The sequence below is a fragment of the Sparus aurata genome, chromosome 9, assembly GCF_900880675.1.
Source record: "Sparus aurata chromosome 9, fSpaAur1.1, whole genome shotgun sequence".
Lineage (NCBI taxonomy): Eukaryota > Metazoa > Chordata > Actinopteri > Spariformes > Sparidae > Sparus > Sparus aurata.
In genome coordinates this window covers 15,279,025-15,303,012 of record NC_044195.1, presented here as the reverse complement: position 1 = coordinate 15,303,012, position 23,988 = coordinate 15,279,025, and the positions used below count along the sequence as shown (strand labels likewise).

The window sequence follows — 23,988 nt, the reverse complement described above, 5'->3', positions numbered from 1 at the left end:
AGAAAATGAGGAAATGAGAAAAGTGAGTTAGGACACAACAAGTTTGGGGTAAACAAAGGCACGATAAGTTAATTTAGATGATTACTTGCAAATGATGTGCCAGGACAAGTAACTGATAATGGTTCCCACCGATTACGTGTTAGCATTTGTGCTGATATATACCCTGTAGCCACTTCTTTCTCTCGCTAATCAGCACTGGGTGGTTTCTTCCTCTAACAACCTTCACCCCACTTCCTCTGCCCTGAAACCCTCTGTATGTACATTATATTGCCAAAAGTACTCACTCACCCATCCAAATAATTCAAATCAGGTGTTCCAATCACTTCCATGGTCACAGATGTGTAAAAGCAAGCACCTAGACATGCAGACTGTTCTTACAAACATTTGTGAAAGAATGTGTCGCTCTCAGGAGCTCAGTGAATTCCAGCGTGGTACTGTGATAGGATGCCACCTGCGCAACAAGTCCAGCCGTGAAATTTCCTCGCTCCTAAATATTCCACAGTCAACTGTCAGTGGTATAATAAAGTGGAAGCGATTGGGAACGACAGCAACTCAGCCAAGAAGTGGTAGGCCACATAAAATGACGGAGCGGGGTCAGCGGATGCTGAGGCGCATAGTGTGCGGAGGTCTCCAACTTTCTGCAGAGTTAATCGCTACAGATGTCCAAACTTCATGTGGCCTTCAGATTAGCTCAAGAAAAGTGCGTAGAGAGCTTCATGGAATGGGTTTCCATGGCTGAGCAGCTGCATCCAAGCCATACATCAGCAAGTGCAATGCAATGCGTTGGATGCAGTGGTGTAAAGCACGCTGCCACTGGACTCTAGAGCAGTGGAGACGTTCTCTGGAGTGACAAATCGCACTTCTCCATCTGGCAATCTGATGGACGAACCTGGGTTTGGCAGTTGCCAGGAGAACGGTACTTGGCTGACTGCATTGTGCAAAGTGTAACCTTTGGTTGAGGGGCGATTATGGTGTGGGGTTGTTTTTCAGGAGCCGGGCTTGGCCCCTTAGTACCAGTGAAAGGAACTCTGAATGCTTCAGCATACCAAGAGATGTTGGACAATTCCATGCTCCCAACTCTGTGGGAACAGTTTGGGGATGGCCCCTTCCTGTTCCAACATGACTGTGCACCAGTGGTGTCCATAAAGACATGGATGAGAGAGTGGATGAATTTGACTGGTCTGCACAGAGTCCTGGCCTCAACCCGATAGAACACCTTTGGGATGAATTAGAGTGGAGACTGAGAGCCAGGCCTTCCCATCCAACATCAGTGTGTGACCTCACAAATGTGCTTCTGGAAGAATGGTCAAAAATTCCCATAAACACACTCCTAAACCTTGTGGGAAGCCTTCCCAGAAGAGTTGAAGCTGTTAAAGCTGCAAAGGTGGACTGACATTATTTTAAACCCAATGGATTAAGAATAGGATGTCACTGAATTTCATATGCGAGTCAAGGCAGGTGAGCGAATACTTTTGGCAATATAGTGTATATGTGCCTCCAGCTCTCGCTTCACTTCCTTCCCCTTCCTCCTCTGGTGAGTTAACGACCATTATCCGGCTTTAGGGCCCCAGCTGAGAGACCATATGGACGCTGAGCAGCGAGATCAGGAGCACAAGATGCAGTAACACCTGGAGGGATAAAACCTGCAACTTTCTTTCCATCTGGACCCTTGCCGTGTCACGTCCAGCTCCTACTTGGTATTCATGTCATCAGTAAACAAATGATTCTGGAAACAGTGTTTGGTGCAAATATTTTAAACACGACAGCCGCATGGCTCTGGGTCCAACACTTTGGTTTAGACTGAGACACTCGACCACTACAAACAATGCCACAATGAGGTTGACATTCGTGGTTTTAAGTGAAATGTTACAGACGTCTGAGGATGAGTCCTGCTATAATACCCGTCTATAACTTGTGTTAATAACAGTCCAGTCCAAATATAGGTCTAAACAAGGATAGTGGACATGCCATGTGCCAATACATATCAGAAAAGATACCTGCTCACATAAATGGCATGCAACTGCAAACACATGTGATTATTTGGCTGGTTTATCTGATGGTGCCATGTTGGTGTTGTTCCCTTATAACATGACCACCGTTATGAAAAAGTAACTACACCTGGAGCAAATTGCTGTGGCTGAATGGGCTATCACCAGAATGCTAACATGCTAAACTAAGATCGGGAACATTGCCTCTTTATTTTTAACATCAAGTTGTTTTTAATCCCTAATATTATCATAGTTTCACCCTCTTATACCCCTCTACATCCTGCGGTCAGGTGGAGCTGTGATGGCCTTTTTTTGATTTGTACATGATTTTAATCAGGTTCTACTGGGGTTCCACTGTCTGCTTTTATCAAATCCATTTCATCATGAGCAGCTCAATTCTGCAAATCCCTTGTTAGTTCAGATTGCGTCGCTGTGTTTTTGTGACTGTGCCTGTTTTTTATGTCTGCACTGCACTCAAAAACTTCAAATGAATAAGAGCATTACATCACGTAATGACAACGAGAGGTGCATCATCCCACTTGGCTCAGAGCTGACCCTCATTCTGACGTCTTCCTCGTTGCTCTCTCTGTTTTTGTAAGCTCTCCTATCTCTGCCATCTCCCGTGATTTTGTCTCATGCTCTCCTTTACTCCCCGTCTTTTATCTTTATGAATTCCATCCACTCATTGAGACTATCTAACACTGTGCTTTATCTGCTTTTCATTACGTTCCCCTTTGTCGAGCTTCTTATCACCTTTTTGGTTACCCCACATCCCCTTCCCCTGCCACCCTCAGCCCTGGATAATAGGCTGAGCCACGCTATGACGCACATGGCTCCGTCTCCTGAGGGGCTTTTGCGCACACAAGCATTCATAAAGGCTGTGTGTAGCCTGGTGTGCAGACACAGGCAGTGGCCAGGTATTTACATCTTGAGATAACTGACACCACAGGATTACTGTATCAGCAGCTCTGCTGAATAGACAATACAGTGTGCATTCTTTGGCAGAAAAGGCTTTTGTTACTGTTATGAATGGTGATCATGAAAACAGATAAGTGTGTAGTCACCAGGTATCGGGGGTTTGACCATGCTGAATCTGAGGATCCTTTTACTTTTCCCCGTGTAGAAAGTTTAGGTGACCTGTTTATTTTCAAGCCAAAGAAAACTACAGACGCCACAAAATGGCTGTCGAGCCAGCAATCACAGGCAGCAGACTGAAACCTACTGTGAACAATTACACAGTCCATTCAGCTGATATCAAAAGGAGATCTGTGTTGTTTGTATGTGGTTTCAGTTGTTAAAGTAACAGAGAGCAGAAGTGAAATCAAAATTTCTGGGTTCTTTTCTAGAAGTAAGAAAACCTCATTCAAGCTCACAATGACGCAAATGGCAAACAAATCAAGGCTCGGAACTGAGCCTCTCTAATGTTTTCGAGGTTTACTCCATACGTTTAGATAAGAATGGTAATATTAAATGTGCAATATGTAAGAATTTTTGTTCAAAACATTCAGAGTAAGTAAAATCAATCCTGAAAAGGTTTGCCAAGCGGTGTAAAAAATACCAACACTTCCCCCGTGCTCCCAGAGTATATACGGTGTCTACGATAGTACCACTAACTGCACATCTGACTAAGCTAACTAAGTTAACTAGCTAAAGGCAGCTACAATGAACAGTTACTTAGGTGATATGCTATCTTGGTGGCTAATTATTAGATGTTGCAGCTTTAATGACAAAAAATAATCTAATGTCGTTTACTCAGTATTGCTAAATTATGATTCAGTGTTTTTCAGCAGAGAAATATAGTTCGCCAAACTGACGCTGTTTAGCTTCTCCCTCTTCGCTGCTTTCCTCTCTTTTTCTTTTCTTGACCGGTGATGACAACTCAGCCTTTTGCGAAGAGTTGAAATCACCATATTTTCCAAAAATATTAACGTTAATGTGAAACTCATCCATACTAGTGGCCTAGGAGTACGTGTTTTCCGATATGAAGTAGACTACAGATCAGCTGACGTCGCTTAGCGACCGAAGACGCTGGGGTGATAGGTGACTGGACTCCTTGCGGAGCAAAGATTTTAGAGCGCGGAGTGCTACGAAATACGTGAATCAGAGGCAAAAAGGCCACTTTCCTTGACAACGGTCAAATATGCTTAGCAGCGGTAAATTATACGAAAATAATTGACCGCCGAACGTTGGGGAGGCTCATTCAAGTGAATGGAGCATTCTACAGCATTAAGAAGAGCCGTGTAATAATTGTGTTTAGTGCACGTTAAAGAGAATCAGGGTTCTAATTTGCTCATGTGCTGCTTCCTTCTACGAGTGGAAAGGCTGTGAAAATAATAAACATCCAGTGATTTTCAGCTTTCTCATGGCCTGTAGCACTAAACTACCACTTTGAAAAAGCCTCCAAATGAACAGTTGATTATCATGGTTTAATTTCCTTGGTTTAAATAATAGCGTCTTGGGAAATACTGTAATTTTCAAAACTATTAAATGTAAAAAAAATAAATAAATAAACAAATCGAGTTATTGTCCTGGTCAAATTAAATGAAACGATCACTGATAAAAAAAAGAAATAAAAAGTTTTTACAGGCAGCCCAACCACTAAACGTGTTTGATCAATGAGAAAAACATCTGTGTGAGTACATGTGAGCGGGCGATCTGTAGGGCCCTCATCACTGGAATTGTTTGTTTGAGGAGGGCTGGTGCTGGACCTCCTGGATGATAGCTTGACGCACAAGCTCACGAGGACGGCCCTCGCCTGCCAAAGTCAACAAGCGTAGACGGACCAACGTTAATTACCAAAGAAGAATGGTACCCCTGTCCTCCACAAGACACAATGACACCAAATGATCAGACAAAGGGCCTTTTCACAGACTGCCGGAGGTTGCAAACGCAAGGAGCAAAACAAATGGATAAATCGACTTAGGTCAGCGAGTGGAACATAAACAACAGGTAGTCTGTCAATGATGTACATAAGCCTTTAAATTAACATGAGATGCCAAATGTTTCACAGATATTTGTGTTAATATTCATTTATGTACATACTGGATGAGAGAATAAAGAGGAAGCAGGAAAATAAGAATCCAGTGTCTCAAATATGAGCTTTAAAAGTCAGAGCTACCTTGCTTTTTCCAATCACAAAATCTCCTCTGTACTCACAGAGATTAAAATCTCACCCAGATTTCAAAAACAGGAATTCCTGCATCATGACCTCACAGCAGACCTGAACTAAACTGCTCCTGCTGCGGGTCAGAGAGCTGTTGTTAGCTAATGTGCAGAGTGTGTGCACAGGGTTCAAACTGCAGAGTGTTTCTGGGTTGATTATGAAAGCTGGTTGCAGTAAAAGCTGTGTCAGGGATTGGACAGGGTTGCAGGAGGCAGCTATTGAAATCCAGTGGAGGGAGTGCAAGGCGAGTGACCTGAGAGAAATCGCAAACAATCAGGACAGCAACATTCAGGGCTGTGTTGCCTCACTAGTGCTATATTTGCATACATGTCGTGTCTATTTATGGGGCAAAAAATTTTAATTTAAAAGGCGCTTATTTATTTTTGTTCAGTATTTAGGTCCGTTGTTGCAGCAAATAAGTTTAGTGTGGTATTGATATTTGTTAATTAGTGCTCAGCAGTGTGCAGCTGGCGATAATGTTATTTGTGCGAGAGGTATTTGTTCATGAAGCAGAAGTATTCGACAAATTAGCAGGAATTTAGCAAATGTTCTCGCGCCAACACACTAAATGATGGCGAACATGGTAAACATTATACCTGCTTCAACATCAACATGTCAGAATCCTCATTGTTAGCATGGAAGCGTTCTGACCTCAGCATTTAGCACAGAGCACAACTGTAGGCTAGAGCCTCAGTACAGCCTCACAGAGCTGCTTGTAGAGCTGTACTCTACACACCCTGACACACCGGTCGGGATTTTGAGTGTCCATGGCCCCAGTTTTGCAGCACATCGCACACTCTTGGCACTACGCTCCCCTTGTCGGCAGCTTTTTGACCGATTGTGCATGTCAAATCGGCGGCGGAGCCTGACAGTGAGAGACTCCACTTTGATTGGCTGTTCAGCTAAGCAAATCAGTGCATGAGAAGAGAAATGGAAAAAGAAAGGGAAGGCTTCACTGTAGTAAGTTTTTGTCTCTGCCTCTTTGGTAGTGCCATTTGCCACTTTCTATCCAACATATCCAAGGTACAAGGTTTGGTTATTTATCGCGTCTTGGTTAGAAGTGGCTCTGTTAGCAGGAGTGTCGTTTTAAAAAAAGGCTCCTTATCATACCATCGGTCTTCTTGTCTCCCTTTTTGAACAGACTACCTCTCACTTCAAGTATGTGGAGTTATTTTCTTCTAATGCAGGCACAGAATGAAGGAGCCAGTTGTTTTTTTTTTAACAAATATGACAATTATTACATTACCAGTCTGATATCCCAATACATTTGTAAATCAAATTATACCTGTTCAAATATAACATGTATGTAGTACTAAATACCTTGTAGTTCAATCATTCATCCAATGCAAGTAAAGGCGCAAAATGTAAAAATCGGCCACCAGTCAAATTCATTTTCCAAACAAAATAGGGCGCAGCAAAACCACGAGAGAGACCGCTAACTGCTGCTAGCTGTAGCTGATGTTAGATACAAGCCCCAAGGAGAGAGAGAAGCCAACTATCATAGTGGCCCAACCCCCCGCAAATGATTTCATTATCCTAATTTGAGCTATTCAGACCGACATTTAGAAAGTCTAGAAGAGCTGCATGATTAAATCATCTTTCCTATTCAAGTTAGCCGGGTGCTAAACCAGAAGTTAGCTGGCTCGGTCAGCGAAAGTCTCTGGTGCCCACACTCTATGGGCTGCACAACATGGAAGATCTGTGTAAAGATCCGATACAGTCAAACTTTTTGGCTTCATGCGCCACTGAGCAGCTTATTGAGTGGTGCTCTGCCTAAGTAGTATCCAGATTTCAATTGTTGGATGCATGGTTAGATAGTTAGCCTAGTTAACCATGCAGGTAGCAGATTCTTACATACAATTCTTATTACATATGTCTCCTTTGAACATGATATAGGTATCAATATGAGCCTGGAAAGAGCTGCAGTGGTGTAGTTTAGAGTTCATTCGGGATTCAACAAAGAGCCAGACTGACTCTTTAGAAAGACAAGGTCAGGCTCAGCAGAGCACATGGCATCACATTTGTGTTGTGATGTGCAACACAAAGGAGTCATTGCATTCAATGGTGAGAGGTCTTTGAAAGGACAGTTTGTATAAAAAAATAAATGTATATATCAGAAACTATGGTAAGAGGTTCCTTTTTTTTCAAAGCATGGGATTGTTATTTATCACAGTGTCTGGGTTAAATTGGATTTGTAGACACACATCTGACCATCAAAGGATTTTCTGCTGTCTTGTGATCCTGACCTTGAAGTCCAGATGGACCCTGATATTGTCGGAAAAGTGCCGTCAGGGGACATCTGAATTTAATTTGATCTGTTAGATAGGCCTAATAACATGACAACAGAGCAAGACAACGTAATGATTGATCCCTACTTTGAGAGAATCACATCTTCGTCCGTCTTTGAAGCTTGCATTCCTGCCATTATTGACATACTTTTTAAGATGTGGACAGCAGCTAGTTTGAATAAAAGGGGAACGATGCGACATAAATACCCCAGCATGCTTACTTATGCACACAGTCCGAAATGAGTGACTCGTTACATCCTGTCAGGATGTAATGCGTCACTCATTTCTGTCTGTCCACAGTGAAAAAGTGTGATTCCTCAAAATTTAGATAAAGTACAAGAAACTCAAATTCTCTTTGAGCTGCCCTTTGTGCACTCACGTTTGATGAGGGGGTTGAAGAAGTACACGTGAATCAGAAAAAAAGATGCTCGTGGCTTTTTCAACTGAAGGTGCAGTGAAACGTGCCTGTTTTTAGTAAACACTGATAACTCTTGAGACAAAACAATGGCTGCTCGACCAAAAATATTTGTATGTCTTTGCAAGATATTCCACACATGACTGATAACAGGAATTCCAATCTTTTCTCCGGCACACAAAGGAAAATACTTTTACAAGACATGGCCAGTGGTTAATTTTGATTAAGGCAAATGAAAGCGTGCAGTACTTCAATAATAGTAATATAATACTTTTAGAATTAGATACTTTTATTGTGAAGTTTTCGTATAGGATCATCATCCTCATCATTGTCTGTAACCGCTTTAACCCTTTTTTAAGGGGTTGTGGGGGTTTGTTGCTGGAGCCAATCCCAGCTGTCTCCAGGTGAAGGCAGGGTACACCCTGGACAAGTCAGCTCATCACAGGGCCCTCAGGAACAATTTGTGTAGTACCTTGCTCAAGGATAAAAAATAAAAATAAGTAAGTCAATTTTCCTCTTGTAAATAAAAAGCTAAATACATTAGCGATAGAACACAAATCTACTTAATTAAATAATACCATGACAAGTACAACCTTACTTGTGCCCAGTTCTGACGCTAATGGTGGCTCATGTTACCTAACTTTAGAAATACAGTGTGTAATTTCTGCCACCAGGAGTTTCTCAATCAAAATGGAACAAAAGATGTGTGTAGCGTGGAATCATGGGAGTCATTGTTAAGCAACCACCATTGCTGATGAAAATCTACCCACTTGACCCTGGCAGAAAAGTTCACGGCCCGAGGTTATGTTATAAAGTTTTTATCCCTGTTACGTTTAGACACTATGTGTTGACTCTCTCCTTGGAAGTTGTAGTGTCAGATGATCAAATTAAATACACTGTTACCTTCACTACATTTAGGATTCATTTGGGTTTGAACATTGTTGGAAACATTTGGGATAATGAAAGTAAACAACTCAAAATACAGGACAAGGGTGAAGCCGTTTTTACACATTTTGATGCAGAAATGTCACATAACATATCAAAATTCAAATCCAATGTGCCCTTATCTTGTAATTACAACCACAGCTTTGGCTTATGTCCATTCAGTCAGTCTGACTCAGGTATGTAATAGTTTATGTAACGGCGTCTGCCTTACCCACATTCAGGAAATACAGAAACTGTAACATGCAAGTGAGACAGATATTCAAATGTCACCAGGTAGGGGCATTTGGTTATGCAAACCGAGAGCTGAGGAGCAGAGGTGGGCTGTGTGGTTTGGCTGTAAGTGTGCATCAAAATATTGCGTGACCTTTCAGCCGGGACCTTTTGCATGCAGTTTGCATTCCTTTAACATTTCAGACTGTAGGAGGGGATCTGCCTCTCTACTGATTTTTGGTATTTACTCTCACCCACTCAGATTTTTATTCCATGTAGGCTGTGAAATGTTACAGCATGTCCACCATCTGAAACATGTTTGAATTGTTTTTGTTATCAGGTTTCTTTTTAATCTCTGCCATACTGCTTGCATGCCGCACACTGGATGACCTGGATATCCTGTATGTGTTCTCGACTTGATCAGAGGCAGCTTGCTTTGCTCTCCCAGGAGAAAAAAACTAGTATACTTTATTGTATTTCCTAAAAATTTGAGTATATATATATGTGTGTTTGATTTAATGTATAGTTAAATGTACTTTTAAGAAGTGTACTTCTTTAATTGATCCATACTGTATTTGCTGTGCTCGATTGCAAATACAGTTCATTTTAATGTTAGCTCATTTTAAGCTGTTCTTCAGTGTACTTTTAATAAGTATACTTATATATTTTCATGTCAGTTGTAATATACAATTAGCATTTGCTTTCTTCAAGTGTACTCTAGTTTCACTTCATCATCAGTGTGTTTACGTATATACTTAGAAACACTGCTCTTATGATTATTTGAAAATAGCACACTTTAAGTATATCAATCATGTGCTCATAGCATACCTAAATTAAGTGTACCTCAGTGCCCTTTTTTTGCACAGGTTTTTCACATGTCGGGTTATTTCACAAATCTTGTTTTCTAGTGGCTTTACTCGCTGCAAAAGCACACACAGCCCCTTTAATCTCAACCCCAACACCCCTATTAGCCTGTGTTGTCAGATATTACACTAATGAGCCAGACTGTGCTCTTCTACACATCTTGATTGGTAAAATGGCAGCTTCCGCAGGAAAATCCATAATAAGCTATGAGCTGCTGCTCAGTCTGGGAGAAGAAAGGCTTAATGGAGCCACACACAACACCCCCGTGGTGATTGAAAATCAGCAGCATATGGCCACTTGTTTGGATTCATCAATAACTAGGACAGGTGTTTAGACGTCTGACAGTGTAAATTGATGCTTTGCAAACAATCCTGACGCCTTTGTTTTCCTCTCACATAATCACTTGTCCTCGCTTGGATTACAGTAATGTGACGATGTGGATGTTTGTGTATGTGCACTTGTGCACATTGTCTGCACTGACCTTTCATCACATGCAACTCTTTTCCTCGTTCTTTGGTAACGCTTCCCCCTCCCTTATTTTTCGGCCTGTCTCAAACTGTAGAGCTCCCTTTGTGCTGAAACTATTGCCACTGTCGTTTCTGGGCCAACTGCTTTGTGCAGAGTAGAGACAGACTTGATTCTCTGCTTTACACTTTTTGTGAAATCTGAAATGTGACATTTTTCACAACATGAAAGTAGACAGACGGACGGACGGACGGACGGACGGACGGACGGACGGACAGACAGACAGACAGACAGATAGACAGATAGATAGATAGATAGATAGATGTGTGTCACTGTTAACCAAAGGGATTTTTCCAAATGAACAGATCAAAAGTAATTATTTTTAAATGCTTATAAAGAATTGGCAAACTATCGCATTAATAAAGCCAAAGGTTTTTAAGTTTTTATTGAAAAGGAACATTGCGTCAATTACTCAATGTTCCAAACAAGATACACTCATTAAGTCATTTCGTAACTGCCAAGCTAAGGCACATCGAGCTGTACACCATGTACAGATGAACTATTAGTACATTTCTTTAAGTGAGTCAGTCTTTATGATGTCATACATTTACTCAATTAGGGACAAATGCTGACCATATGACTTTTATCAAAGGGAGGCATTGTCACTAAGTAAAAATATGATAAGAGGTGCTGTAAGGTTGAGTAACATTTCTGAGCTCATCCACAAATAGCAAATTAGATTTTTTTCCTTGTTTCAGGAACATCAACACATCATATCATAAATCATGAGTCATCTGAGTAATATTTTGATACCCACACTTTTACACTCTCATTTTAGTAGAGATTTAAATCCATTATTTTTACTTGTAACAGGGTATTACTACACTGTGGTGTTGCTACTTTTACTTCAGTACAATATATGAGTGCTCCATTCACGTGTGACTTCCAGGAACTGTACCTTTAAGGGAGGCATTACAATATAGTTAAATGTGTGAAATAGAAACCTGGTGAAATTGGGATGATTTAAATAATAAATAATGAAACCCTATTAGACCAGAATACACAGTGAATAGACAACAGTCTGCAACTTAATGTACAAAGAAGAAGATTCGATTAAAATATGACACTTCATACACATATGTCTGTGGTTATGAAAATGTGTTTGATTCCCTCTTAATTTAAAATATTTTATTAAAATAGAACAGAACAGAATAGAAAATGATATAATATAATATAATATAATATAATATAATATAAAACAGACAGTAATAAAATATTAGAATAGAATAGGATGTGTTCAGTAAATAACAACAGCTGTCTAACTGAAGATCACCAGTTGCTTCCTGTTTCTGTTTCTGCTGAAGCCGCGCGCACCCGGGCTGTGGCGAGAGCGAGGCAGCCCGCGAGCGAGGAACAGCCCGGCAAAGGGAAACATCACGTGGTGACACATCTCTACGACTGACGTCATCGTCCCCATCTCCAAGCAACCCCTCCATCAGCACTCGCGTCACCGTGAGCCCGAGCCGCGCGGTTGCCCGGCAACCCGTGCCTTGCGCTCGGGTCCGGCCTTGCCTTGCACCCAGCTCGGAGCTCTGACGCGGGTGTGACGTTAATAAGGTGGGTATCAATTTGTTATGGTGGTGGAGGGAGGAGGAGGAGGAGGAGGAGGAGGAGTTCCCCCTGTGAGTGCCGAAGCCCTGTGCTCTGCATTCCGCCGGAGCGCACAGGAACATAGCGGCCGCAGGCAGCCCAGTCCCGGGCCGAGAAACAGACTTGTTGTAGGAAGTCAGGGTAAAGGAGGAAAAAGTTGCTCCGTGCGTGTTTTCTGCACTTGTTCCTCTTGTTTGTGTTGTCGACTCGTCGCTCTGGTTGTGGAATGTTTTACGTTTCCTCTGAGAGCTGTCTGAACTGCGAGAGAAAGTGGTTAAACTTCGCTTTTTAAGGTAAGAGCAGGCTCGTCTCTCGATAAGACTCTCATTTTACCGCCTGGTATTTATTGAAACCATAATCATGTCATTTATTTCACCCATCTCAAAGCTGCCTTTCGCATTTAGTCTGAGCTATTTGACTTTCTATTGAACCTGCTCTATTTAACAACCAGAGAGTAGCTTTCAATTTCTAACTGAATTTTGTCCACAGAGTTAATCGTGTAGTTAACCATGTACTTTATCAGTAATTAAGAAGGGATTAATAAGTAATTAATACTTATTTGTACACTTACAATAATTACATTTTGACCATATGAATAGAGCACCTCACTCGAGCCAGGCTACTTACCCTTAACTGTTCCCCACTGAACTCATTTATTATACAAGACAGGTTAGAAGCTGCTGCTGCACCATACTGGTCCACATACAGTATGTTCCTACTATTTATATGTGTTCTGAGTAGTATTAAATTCTGCTCGTCTATGGTATCGACTTCTACCATATAAGTGAATTTAAAACATTTCAAGATCATATCAAGCTTAACGTCTGTAAGTACACAATAGCTTGTGAAATTATAATACAGCAATTGTTCAACCACAAAAACAGTTTAAAGGGTTGTTGTAACTTAATAATAATAATAATAATAATAATAATAATAACAATAATCATAATAATAATAATAATAATAAAAACTATATACCATGATATGTATGATACCATATTTTCTGACATAGTTATCATACAGTGGACATCTTAAACCATTGCTCCCCTCTTTCTCAGTTTATTTAGCCACTGCATCTTCAAAATGCATATGAATATAATATACTGTAAATATGTAAAGTATATCTGTAAATATTGCAGCTAAAGTGTCAAATGCAAGTGCATGAAATACATACTACAGCTGTCTTTGTTTCTGCAGGTACTAGTCTTACACTATCCAAACACCAGACTGTTACTGCACCATGGTGATCATGACGGAGAACGGCCGGGGGGCTCAGTCCAGACCTGCACAGGGAAGGCCCCTGCAGGTCGGCTTCTACGAGATCATCCGCACCCTGGGGAAGGGGAACTTTGCGGTGGTGAAACTGGCCAAACATAAAGTCACCAAAACACAGGTCAGCAGCTCTGACTGGATTTTCAGCTTGATTTTATGATGCATCATCTTTGAATTTATTCATTTACTTTAAAATGTGCCTTTGGTTTTTTCAGGTGGCCATTAAAATCATTGACAAGACCAGACTGAACCCCTCCAACCTTGAGAAAATCTACAGAGAGGTGCAGATAATGAAGCTGCTGAACCACCCCCACATCATCAAACTGTACCAGGTGTGTGTTATCTTTATCTCTCTGCAGTGTGCATGTATGCAGACTTTGTGTGCAGCCTGATCTGTGTCATCCGACGCATGCATGAATCTGGGATGCTATCATGTGAAAAAAACGGGACAAATGTACTTCTCCCAGTGACAGGGTGTCAGTGCAGAGCTTTGTGCTTCATTTTTGTTGATATGCGGATGCAGCGGTGCCATTTTGTGTGGCATAAATAAGGGGCATTTATATGTAAGTGGTTTTTACAGGCTTGTTGTGAGCTGCTGACTCTCAGAGCACATTGAATCATAAGTACAGCGCAGTAGCATTAGTGCAATCCCTTCTGACCTCCCCCTGTGTGCATGTGTGTGTGTTACAGAGAGAGAGAGGGAATAATCATATGAACCAGTCGGTGCTAGGAACAATGCACTTCTAAGATTTCTTTTTTTCTGTTATATAATGGTGAAGTGTTAGCAGAGAAAATGGGAAGCAGAAAGCAGTCAGGAGAGTGCTGTGTAAAGATGCAAGTCTGAACGCTAAGTCCAATTAGCATCTGTTGAAGCCAAGTGCAATGTGTCTGCACCTCACGTGAAGGCGAGCTCCACAAAGCGCTGCTTTACTCCTAATCAAATTGAAGACTTAGCGGGAAAGAATCCGCTTTTTTAGCCTCAGCCGACCTTGCAAGCACCGTGGCACGCGTCTTTCGTTTTTTAATTTTTTTAAAACACTTTTCTGCCGTTCGTTCAGCCCTGAATTGTTTTTGATACTTTTGAGGATTACTTCATGTCCATTTTGAAGCAGCAAATCCGTGGTTACTGTGAAATCATGTCTCGACTGCAACAATGGGAGTGTGACATTATTCTGTGGAAACTCCAGCAGTGTTTGCCAGAATACACAGAGGAGAGATAGGTGATCCTGAGAGAATCAAATATCAGATTCATGTAGAGGAACAAAAGGCAGCATTTTGATAACTGATTAATCATTTTTCATTTATCTATTTTATATATATTAAATATACTATACTACAACATGATAACCAAACAATACAACATTTAAACATATGCAACAAATAGTCTCAGTTTGTATCATGTTACGTGACAGTTCAGTTATGTTAAGACATCTTGTTACATGTAAATGGTCCATTTTCCCCAGATATATTTTACATATTAGCATAACAGTATCAGGATTTACAGCCTTGTTACAAAGATGGGCGATATAGACAAGATTCATTCATTAATAGTTAAAATGAAAAAGATGTTTTTTTCCATGGTGTCAAATGCAAGAACTAATTTCCTTAAAATATGTACTATCAAGTATTTAAGTATTTAAGATTTAGGAAGAGCAACACCTCAATACGGTTGTTTTTCTCAATAAAATAAATGGTATTGGATTGGATTATCAGCCCCCAAAGGTGCTATCACATCTCACATCTCTGATGTCAAACATGGATGACCTCTGCCTGTATCATGCATGTGATGTGCCCTTGTTTCTGTGCCCTTGGGTTGTCTGAGGTGATGCTAGTCAGATGGTTGCTGCTCGATGATGTTGAGCAACGCTCTCCCCTGCTGCAGCCCCTCTCTCCTGCACAAAGGGAGCGTGGTGGCATAAGATCATCTTGTGATTCAAGGGTTGCATCCTCTTTGTGTCGGGGCCTCTATAGACGAGCCTTGCTCTTTTGTCTCAGCCTCTCTTTGACCTTGTATCAATCATACACTCCCATCTTATCCTCTTAAACCCCAGTCCCCCACAGGTTGGGCACTCAGTGCAAGCTCTGCTGAGCTGCTGTGATGTGAAGATCACATTTGGTTAAAGTAAGGGAAATGTATTTTTGATTTCAGTGGAAATCCTCGGGTTTTATGGCTGTTTGAATTGTGGGAAATATGTATCAAATGCTGTGTTTGATGGAAAGCAATACAAACATGGAGTCTACGGTTTAAATATAGCACAACCCTAAATAAAAGCGGAAAATATGTATACTATCTTCCTTCTGGGATGGTTTGAGGACCCTTGACGTTCCTTGCCTGTTCTTCAGAGCTGTGACGTCAGCTGCACCTTAAGGTGACAGAGCACCAGAGAGCTGCCCTATCTAACAGATAAAGACTGCTCACTGCTCGCAGGAATCTATGCTTTTCTAAAGGGAGTGGTAGCTGAAAAGAGTTAAGCTCCTTCATTCAGTGGAATTTAGTGGCATTTAATTCAAAGTTGTGCCAGCAGTATTATCCAGACAGGGCTTTGTCATCTGACGAAAATTGCTTTGTTGTGCAACCTTTCTGTACAGCTGCCCCGTCCCAGAGGGCTCTCCTGGAAAAATGGAAGCTGCCTATGAGCTCCAGGAAAGAATTGGGAATTGCGTCTTTCCGGCCTACATAGCGCGACGGCCGTTGAGTGACTGCACTTCTGGTGTTTTTGATACACAAGGCGGGCAGCCCCGTGTGAACGGCCCTGTGAATCTGTGTCTCTATTTCCTAGAAATAAAGAGATAGGGGGAGGTTGAAATTCAACACTAGTGCCACACAGTGCCAACTTAGCCTCAGGGAGAACATGTCCAGCCATTTGATTAACTTGTCTCTGTGTGAATGTTATGAATCTTAATGTGTTAAAACATGATTTAAAACATGCAGGAAGTGGCTGACAGCTGGCTTATGCAACAGGGCATATCATGGAAAGCCAGGGTGTGGAACTAGTTTATGGAGAAGTATGAGATGGGGATTTTTGTGGTCAGAAAATGTCTCATGCCCAGAGACGCCCGGAGCAGGCTGCACTGAAGGACATCTATGAAATTGTATTCATCATCATCACCATGATGTCTGCACATGACCCAGTTGGTTCAAACTCTGTCCTTTTTTTCTTTCTCTTAGGTCATGGAGACCAAAGACATGTTGTACATTGTAACAGAGTATGCAAAGAACGGAGAAATGTTTGGTGAGTCCAGCTTTCAAATCAGCCTTTTTCCTTACTTGTGAGAATGGATGTAGACTAAATCTGCTAAAACTTTCTGCCTCAAATACAAACTAAAATATCCTCTCTCCCTCCAGACCACCTGACCTCAAATGGCCGTATGAGCGAAGATGAGGCACGAAAGAAATTTTGGCAGATCCTCACAGCTGTGGATTACTGCCATCGACACCACATCGTTCACCGTGACCTAAAAACCGAGAACCTGTTGCTGGATGCCAATATGAATATCAAACTGGCTGGTAGGTCTGCCACATAAAGTTTACTGTCAGCTGTTAACATGGTAACTGGGGTTAATTTACTTTTATTAGAAATCAGAGTTTGGATTTGTATCTCCTTGCTGATTATCTTCTATTTTTTTAACATTTAGGAATTCTTAAACCATTTCAATGAAATCAGTGCTGTGTTTTCTCCATGTTAATTAGGTGTGAATAATTCAATCATTTTACCAAGGCTAATATTAACAAGAGGAAATGACTGTCACACAAACAGACTGCATAAAAGTGCATTAGAGATTAAGTGCCAAAGCAGAACAAAGTAGTCTTTTGTGCGAGAGACAATATGAATCTGGTCTCTGAACATTATGAAGACAAATTACATAAGACACAGTGGTTAAAGGAAGGAAAAACAGTTGTATTCCAGGATCTCCTGATGAGACAACAAACAAGTTTGAATAACGAAATGCTTCTCTGCTCATGTTTTCCAGATTTTGGATTTGGGAACTTCTACAATGCAGGGGAGCCTCTGTCAACATGGTGTGGCAGCCCACCATACGCTGCCCCTGAAGTGTTTGAAGGGAAAGAGTACGAGGGGCCTCAGCTGGACATCTGGGTAAGCTACTCAAGAAATTATAGACATAATAATAATAATTCTTTAATGAATCATGATTTTTTGTAAACTAATATTCTAGCGTTTACTCTTTTCCTCACAGAGCCTTGGTGTCGTGCTTTATGTCCTTGTGTGCGGCTCTCTTCCATTCGATGGACCCAGCCTTCCTGCTCTCAGACAGAGAGTCACCGAGGGACGGTTCAGAATTCCTTTCTTCATGTCACAAGGTACAATGCCAACAAATCCTAACAATCACTGCCAATTTTAAATTGTCTAAATCCAAAGTGCTCGGGATCCAAGACTCACTCCTTGCTTATGTCCTCCAGACTGTGAAAACCTGATCCGTAAGATGCTGGTCGTGGACCCAGCCAGGAGGATCAGCGTGGCCCAGATCAAGCAGCACCGCTGGATGCTCGCAGACCCGACGGCCGCCCACCAGACCCTCAGCCATTCCCTGACCGAGTACAACTCAAACCTGGGGGACTACAATGAGCCTGTGCTGGGCATCATGAACACGCTGGGCATCGACAGGCAGAGAACTATCGAGGTGACTGATCACAAAAAACAGATTAATTTGTTGTCAATTCTGAAAAGTCAAAATACACAAGTTACAGATCCAGGAGATCTATATCTTGAATGTGAAATATGTAAAGATTTAAGTTAAAAACACTGAAAAAGTAAAATGATCAACAGAATGTGAATTACAGTTTCTATGTTTTGTGCGGAACCAATGTCTACTTAAATTAGCATGCCAACCAGCTAGTTTCACACACTTGAACTTAAACCCTCTCTCTCAACTCCTCTCTGTCCTTTTCCTTAGTCTCTGCAGAGCAGCAGCTACAACCATTTCTCTGCTATCTACTACCTGCTGCTGGAGAGGGTTAGAGAGCATCGCAGCCAGCAGCTGAGCCGCCAGTGTGGGACCTGGAGCCAGAGGCCCAGGAGCACCTCTGACTCCACCAGCCCAGAGGTGAGCACTCTAGCTGAGCGAGTTTACATTCCTTATCTATCCCGCAGCTTCTACTTGAAGTCTAAAATGCTGTGTGCTTGCTTTCAGGTGATCATGGAGTCCACAGACAGCCTTAGACCTGCAGCGTTTTCAGTCCCAACTAACAGCCCTCCTCCAGTGTACTCAGAGGAGTGTGACCAAGGTGGATTGTTCCAGGTGAACTGAGATTTCATTTTCCACCCTGATGCTTATCTACTGATAGACCAGAGAAAGAGGCTAACAGTGCGACTCCTTCTTCCTTCAGCGTGTGGTGTTTCCAGTGGAAGCCAGCTTGAACAGACTGCTCTGGAACCGCTCCATCTCACCCAACAGCCTGCTGGAGACGAGCATCAGCGAAGAGGTGCGACCCAGGGACCTGGAGGAGGAGGAGGCGCCGCAGTCTCTTGGGCCTCTACTCCCTCCTACCACCACTTCACGCAGACACACTCTGGCTGAGGTGTCAGCCCGCTTCCATCAGTGCAACCCTCCATGTGAGTATGCCAAATATGTAAAATAACACCTAATAATCTACTCTTTCAGATGTACAGAGTCTAATTTATTCCCTGCCCTTTCTGTAGGTATTGTGGTCAGTCCCTCAGATGGTGCCTCCTCGGACAGCTGTCTGAAGTCCTCATCCAGTCCTGCCCCCACTTTGCAAGCTGCTATGGGTGAGATGTCAACACTTCTGGCCTCAGGGGCTGAAGGTGGAGCTCTTCTTCCTGCTGGAGCACCCCTGGCCCTCTCCTCCCACCTCTTACCCCAGGCCCAGGGCAGCCTGCCTGCTGCCAGCTTCCAGGAGGGTCGCCGAGCCTCAGACACCTCCCTTACTCAAGGTACATGAAACCAAATGACATTTATACACTGTGATTTTCATTTTTCTTGTGTCTGGTGTGTCACATTATAAGATCAAAGGAGTATTGTGTAACACGTTCCCATGCCTCCCTGCAGGCCTCAAAGCTTTCCGCCAGCAGCTGAGGAAAAACACACGCACTAAAGGGCTTCTGGGATTAAATAAGATCAAGGGTCTGACGCGGCAGGTCGTTCCTCCACCCTCCTGTAACCGCGGCAGCCGGGGGTCACTGGGTCCAGCCCTGTCCGAGCACCGCAACATGCTGGAGGAGGTGCTGCACCAGCAAAGGTCAGTCAGGCTCTATTACACTATTACATGAAAGCACACTGTTATTAAAGGGTAACTCCTGCAATTATTCACATCAGAGTCAATTTATCAGATTATATGCAGCTTTCTTTGGAGCCACAAAAGGCTTTTATCACATATGATGCAGTGCCCCCCAAGACCTGTTAACATACTTGAATGTTATATAAAAATTGTGGCGTTCCCCTTTAAGTATCATATATTAGATCATGTAGTCTTCGACTCATGTAATTAGAGTCTGATCCTCTGTCTATGTTCTCCAGGATGCTCCAGATCCAGCACCAACCCCAGCCTCAGGTCCAACCCCCTCAGGCAGGACCTCCACAGAACCCTCTGCTCTTTCTGGCCCAGCAGCAGTCACCCTCTCCTCCGCCTACTACTGTGTTTGCGACCTCCTCCATGTTCGACACCCCTTCCACCCTGCCTCCTCAGCAAGCTTCAGTGGGCCTCCAGCACAGACCCTGGCACCAAACCCTGGAGACCTCATCCTCTTGCTCCTCCTCATCCTGCTACTCCTCCTCTCTGTCACCCGTGGCCTCCGCTGCTTACCTTCTTGAGGCTCGTCTGCACATCAGCCAGCAAAGCCGCCATCACCCCCACACCGGCCTCCAACAGCAGCCCCAGTCTGCAGCACAAAGCACCTTCCCCATCATGTCAAAGCCAATGATGTGGAGCATGGGCTCAGTGTCCAGCACAGATCCTGACATGCAGGACCTGGGTCGGGCTGCACAGCAGCAGCTCAGTAGCTGTGTGATGGTGAAGTAATACATCAGGGAGACTAGCATTTGTTCTCTCTGTGGGAGACGCTCCAATCTTGGTTCAGAGCGAAGTTGGGAGAAGGAACAAAAATCAGATGCAAGCGACAAACTTTATTTAATGGTACACATGTAAGAATGTGACCACACACGTGTATGTTGTGTTTGCTTTTGATATCAGATAAGCTACAGACTAAGCAATAACCAAACTCTGGACAAGGTGTTTGAGACAGCCAGAGAAGCAATAATAGACTGAAAGAGTCTCCTTCAGCTCCCTGTTGGACTCACCTGAATGAAATGAGAGCTGACGTTACGATACAATTCTGTCTCACATGATTTGATGCTGTTTTGAATACAGGAAGGCTCTTCTGCTTTCTCTTTTTAGTGTCATTTCCTCTTCTCAGTGTTTTTCACTTGACTGGACAGAAGACCAAAATTATTTCGTTTTTCCCACTTTGTTCGCCTTTTCTCAAGAGACATTTCTCTGTAGCAGTGCAATGGACATGCAGCATAGTGCCCTAAGCTTACCAACTGAAGGAATTGATATGTATTGAAACTGTGAGCTTTCTTTATTTGTGCGGGATTATTATAGCTGTGCAAATGCTGCTTTTTACCTCAAAGCTGCAAAAAGAATGCTACATCCTCATCAGCCAAAAAACTGAAGATGGTGAAAGTGGTGTCTCGCTGATTGAGTGAAGCACAACAGGTACATCGGTCAGCTTGGTAGAACCTTACATATGTGGATCCATCGATCCGTATTCCCTCCGTTTGATAAGCACCTTCTTGTTAGATGCTTCTACTACCTCCTCAGGCAGAAATTTGGAAGCAAACATCAATCCGAGAATATCAGAGGAAACATGATTTTCATATGTACAGAACAAAGACTGTGGGAACAGTGCAATATTTCACATTGAAATGGAAACAAAGGAAAGATGAGGCTCTACATAGGATGATCAAAATGTACATGCATATTTGCCTGAGGTTTTGTTTTTTTTCTATTTGCTTTTCATTTTGTTTTGCTGTGCTAGCTAGCTGACTAGAGCCGGTACTAGTTCTGTAACATAATAACATGATACTGTAGAAACTGAGAGGAAAGACTCATTTTGCGATGCTGTCTCTTCACACATCGGCTTGTAGTCCTTTAACCGAAAAAGAAGAATTTGGGTTTTACCAAAGAGTGAACAGCACAAGAGATGGGTGATCTATCACAAACACACTACTGACTTCTCACTTTGAATGCTGTCTCAAAATGTAGCATGGTGGCTAGTTAGCATTTTTCACATGATCCTCTTAGCTTTTCGCTGTGAGAAAAAGTCCCGCTGCCACCAAACTCCCAAATGCTACACATGTTGTTGATATCTCTAGCTTTTACTATCAGGACCATGGTGGTATTCATTTTTTGTACTTTTCTAGAAAAGAAGAAGAAAAAAAAAGAAAGAAAAAAAATCAGAACATAGCAATACCATGTTGTGCTGGAAGTTGAACTTTCTTCAGTTGTCCACAAGTGGCTAGAAGTAGGCAGAAATGAATTATAACAAGCTGATTTATATGTGCAGTCAGTTTAGACGTATTAGAAAGCTGCAAAAGACGCATAATATTGTAAGCTTATAGTTCTCTCATATCTGTGAAACATCTTGTAGAAGAGCAGTGTTTTTCCAGACCTAGTTCGACATTGGAAACATGCAGTGTTAATATTTCTATCCAATAGTTTTTGGTTGATTGCACTCACTACCAACACTTGTGCCTTTATCCGAACAAACCCCACGATCAGAAGGTGTCTGATTGCTACACTGAGAAAAGAAAGATGAACGGCTCAGTTGCCCCGTTTGATATCTTCTCTGACCTCTATCCTCTCTGAATCTGACCTTTGACCTTGCTGTGTAAACAGAAGCAAGAATTGCACTTTATTAATATTTCTTGTTAGTGATTTTTTTTCTCATGATGAAAAACTTCACAAAACTATTAAAACACTAAAGACTATTGATGCAAATCTGTAAGATGACCCCTTTTTTGATAAACTTTGGATAATAAGAAGTATTTCATTATCTTTTTTTTCCCTGATTTGTTACTTGACTGTGTGAGCATGTGAGTGTGTGTGTGTGTGTGAGAGAGAGAGAGAGTATGAGTGTGAGTGAGTTTTGTTGAAGGGAGGGACAGACAGAGAAAGAAAAGAAGATGTTAGTTCAAGAAGATTGTTTATTTATGTGGCTATTTATTTGAAATAAAGTTCACTTCCTAAACTGTTTGTTGTTTGAATTCTTGAAATCCTTATTTGTCAAAGACTAGACATGTCAAAACTCTTGTGTTGGTATCTGCTAGCCCTAAACTAATACCACTACAAGCTCCCAGTCCGGACTGCTAACTGCACGGCTAACTGAGCTAACTTGCTTATGGCAGCTACATGAATGATTAGCGGTTACTCGCACTGATAATATAGCACCATAGGCTATATACATTCAAATTCTCCTGAAATTCTCCTACGGACACCAGTAAGCACTCAACACTGACACAACATAAATTTGATTTGAAGTTCTATCCTCTTTTTTTTAAATACTTATTTTTTCTCGTATTCTAATTATTATCTTATGTCTTATTACACACTTAAGCAAATCTGCATTTCAGTGCACACTGAATGAGCATGTGAAAAACAAAACCTTTGAGTTGTAATGATCCATAAGCTGAAGAAATGCGAATTCAGTCTGCAGTACGTCTGTGATGCAGTCTCTTAAACAGGCAATAGTACTTACTTACTAGGACTCAATATTGATGGTAATCAACAGTCACGATAAAGACTCCCAGTAATAATTCAGGTGCAACACAAACCTCCTAAAAAAATCCTCAATACTGTTTGATTTATAATATAGCCTAATCATTTGATATCAGCTTGATAACGTTGCAGAGTTGTATCATTTTATCCAGCCCATAATGAATATAAAAACTGGCTGATGGATGATACTGGAACAGAAAAGACTGGCACGGACGGACTATATTTTGCTGAACAAATGACCGCTTATTACACCTCATCCTCTTTCACTGACTGATGATGAGGCACACTGATGATGCACTGGCACTCTATGATAATGCCGTGATGCGGAGTGATGATGCATTAGATCCTGATGACCCTCCTGCTGGCCGGCTATTCATAAAACTGAAAACGGACAGGTGTCTGACGTCTGACAGGACTGGCTATGTGGGAGTCAAGTGACGCAACAGCCAAATGAGAAGCCAAACAATCCGTGAGCCAAGTGAACTGCTGCTCGCTCGTTATGTCTAGTTAGACAAGAGAAAGAGGTGAGACTCCATTTAAATTCCTGCAGGACTGAACAGCCTGTTTCAATCTGACAAATGTGTGGACTTGCTGCCCACCACATGTACAGATTTACACTGCAAGAGGGGACCACTGACTCATTCACACGCACACACGGACACATGGCTTGACATTTGGCATATGCCCCTTGGGGAGTTACCCGTGATGGTTTAGTATGAAAGGAGTGCTGCGTATTTGATGTCCAGCTGCCAGAAAGATATCAGTCATCAGCTACTGCCAGCCCGCAGACGCGACCTTGTATTAACTAACAAGCTTTTGGCAACACGCTCTAAACACTGTGTGAACATGTGATTTATAGATGTATGTATATGTGTGAGGGTGTGTACATCAACAAGGACTGAATGGTAACCTTTCAAGGACAAATATTTCCTGAGATATTGCTTAACACTGACATTAAACAAAACACAACA

At 42.1% G+C, this 23,988-nt stretch overlaps 1 protein-coding gene across 1 annotated transcript; it reads left to right on the top strand.

Annotated features, from left to right (window-relative positions):
- Positions 1–12,010: 12,010 nt before the first annotated feature.
- sik1 (salt-inducible kinase 1) lies at positions 12,011–22,495 on the top strand. The gene is made up of 14 exons (XM_030428803.1): positions 12,011–12,281; positions 13,186–13,381; positions 13,476–13,592; positions 16,430–16,493; positions 16,607–16,768; positions 17,233–17,357; positions 17,458–17,581; positions 17,681–17,901; positions 18,175–18,324; positions 18,412–18,519; positions 18,608–18,833; positions 18,921–19,175; positions 19,291–19,480; positions 19,759–22,495. The coding sequence occupies exons 2-14, from the start codon at positions 13,229–13,231 to the stop codon at positions 20,258–20,260; spliced, it is 2,397 nt and encodes a 798-aa protein (XP_030284663.1). The 5' UTR covers positions 12,011–12,281; positions 13,186–13,228; the 3' UTR covers positions 20,261–22,495.
- Positions 22,496–23,988: the final 1,493 nt, after the last annotated feature.

Coding starts and splice junctions, on each gene's coding strand:
- sik1 (XM_030428803.1), top strand. CDS start 13,229: ATGGTGATCATGACGGAGAACGGCCGGGGGGCTCAGTCCAGACCTGCA. Junction 16,769..17,232: donor TATGAATATCAAACTGGCTG/GTAGGTCTGCCA, acceptor CATGTTTTCCAG/ATTTTGGATTTGGGAACTTC. Junction 18,834..18,920: donor CCATCAGTGCAACCCTCCAT/GTGAGTATGCCA, acceptor CCCTTTCTGTAG/GTATTGTGGTCAGTCCCTCA.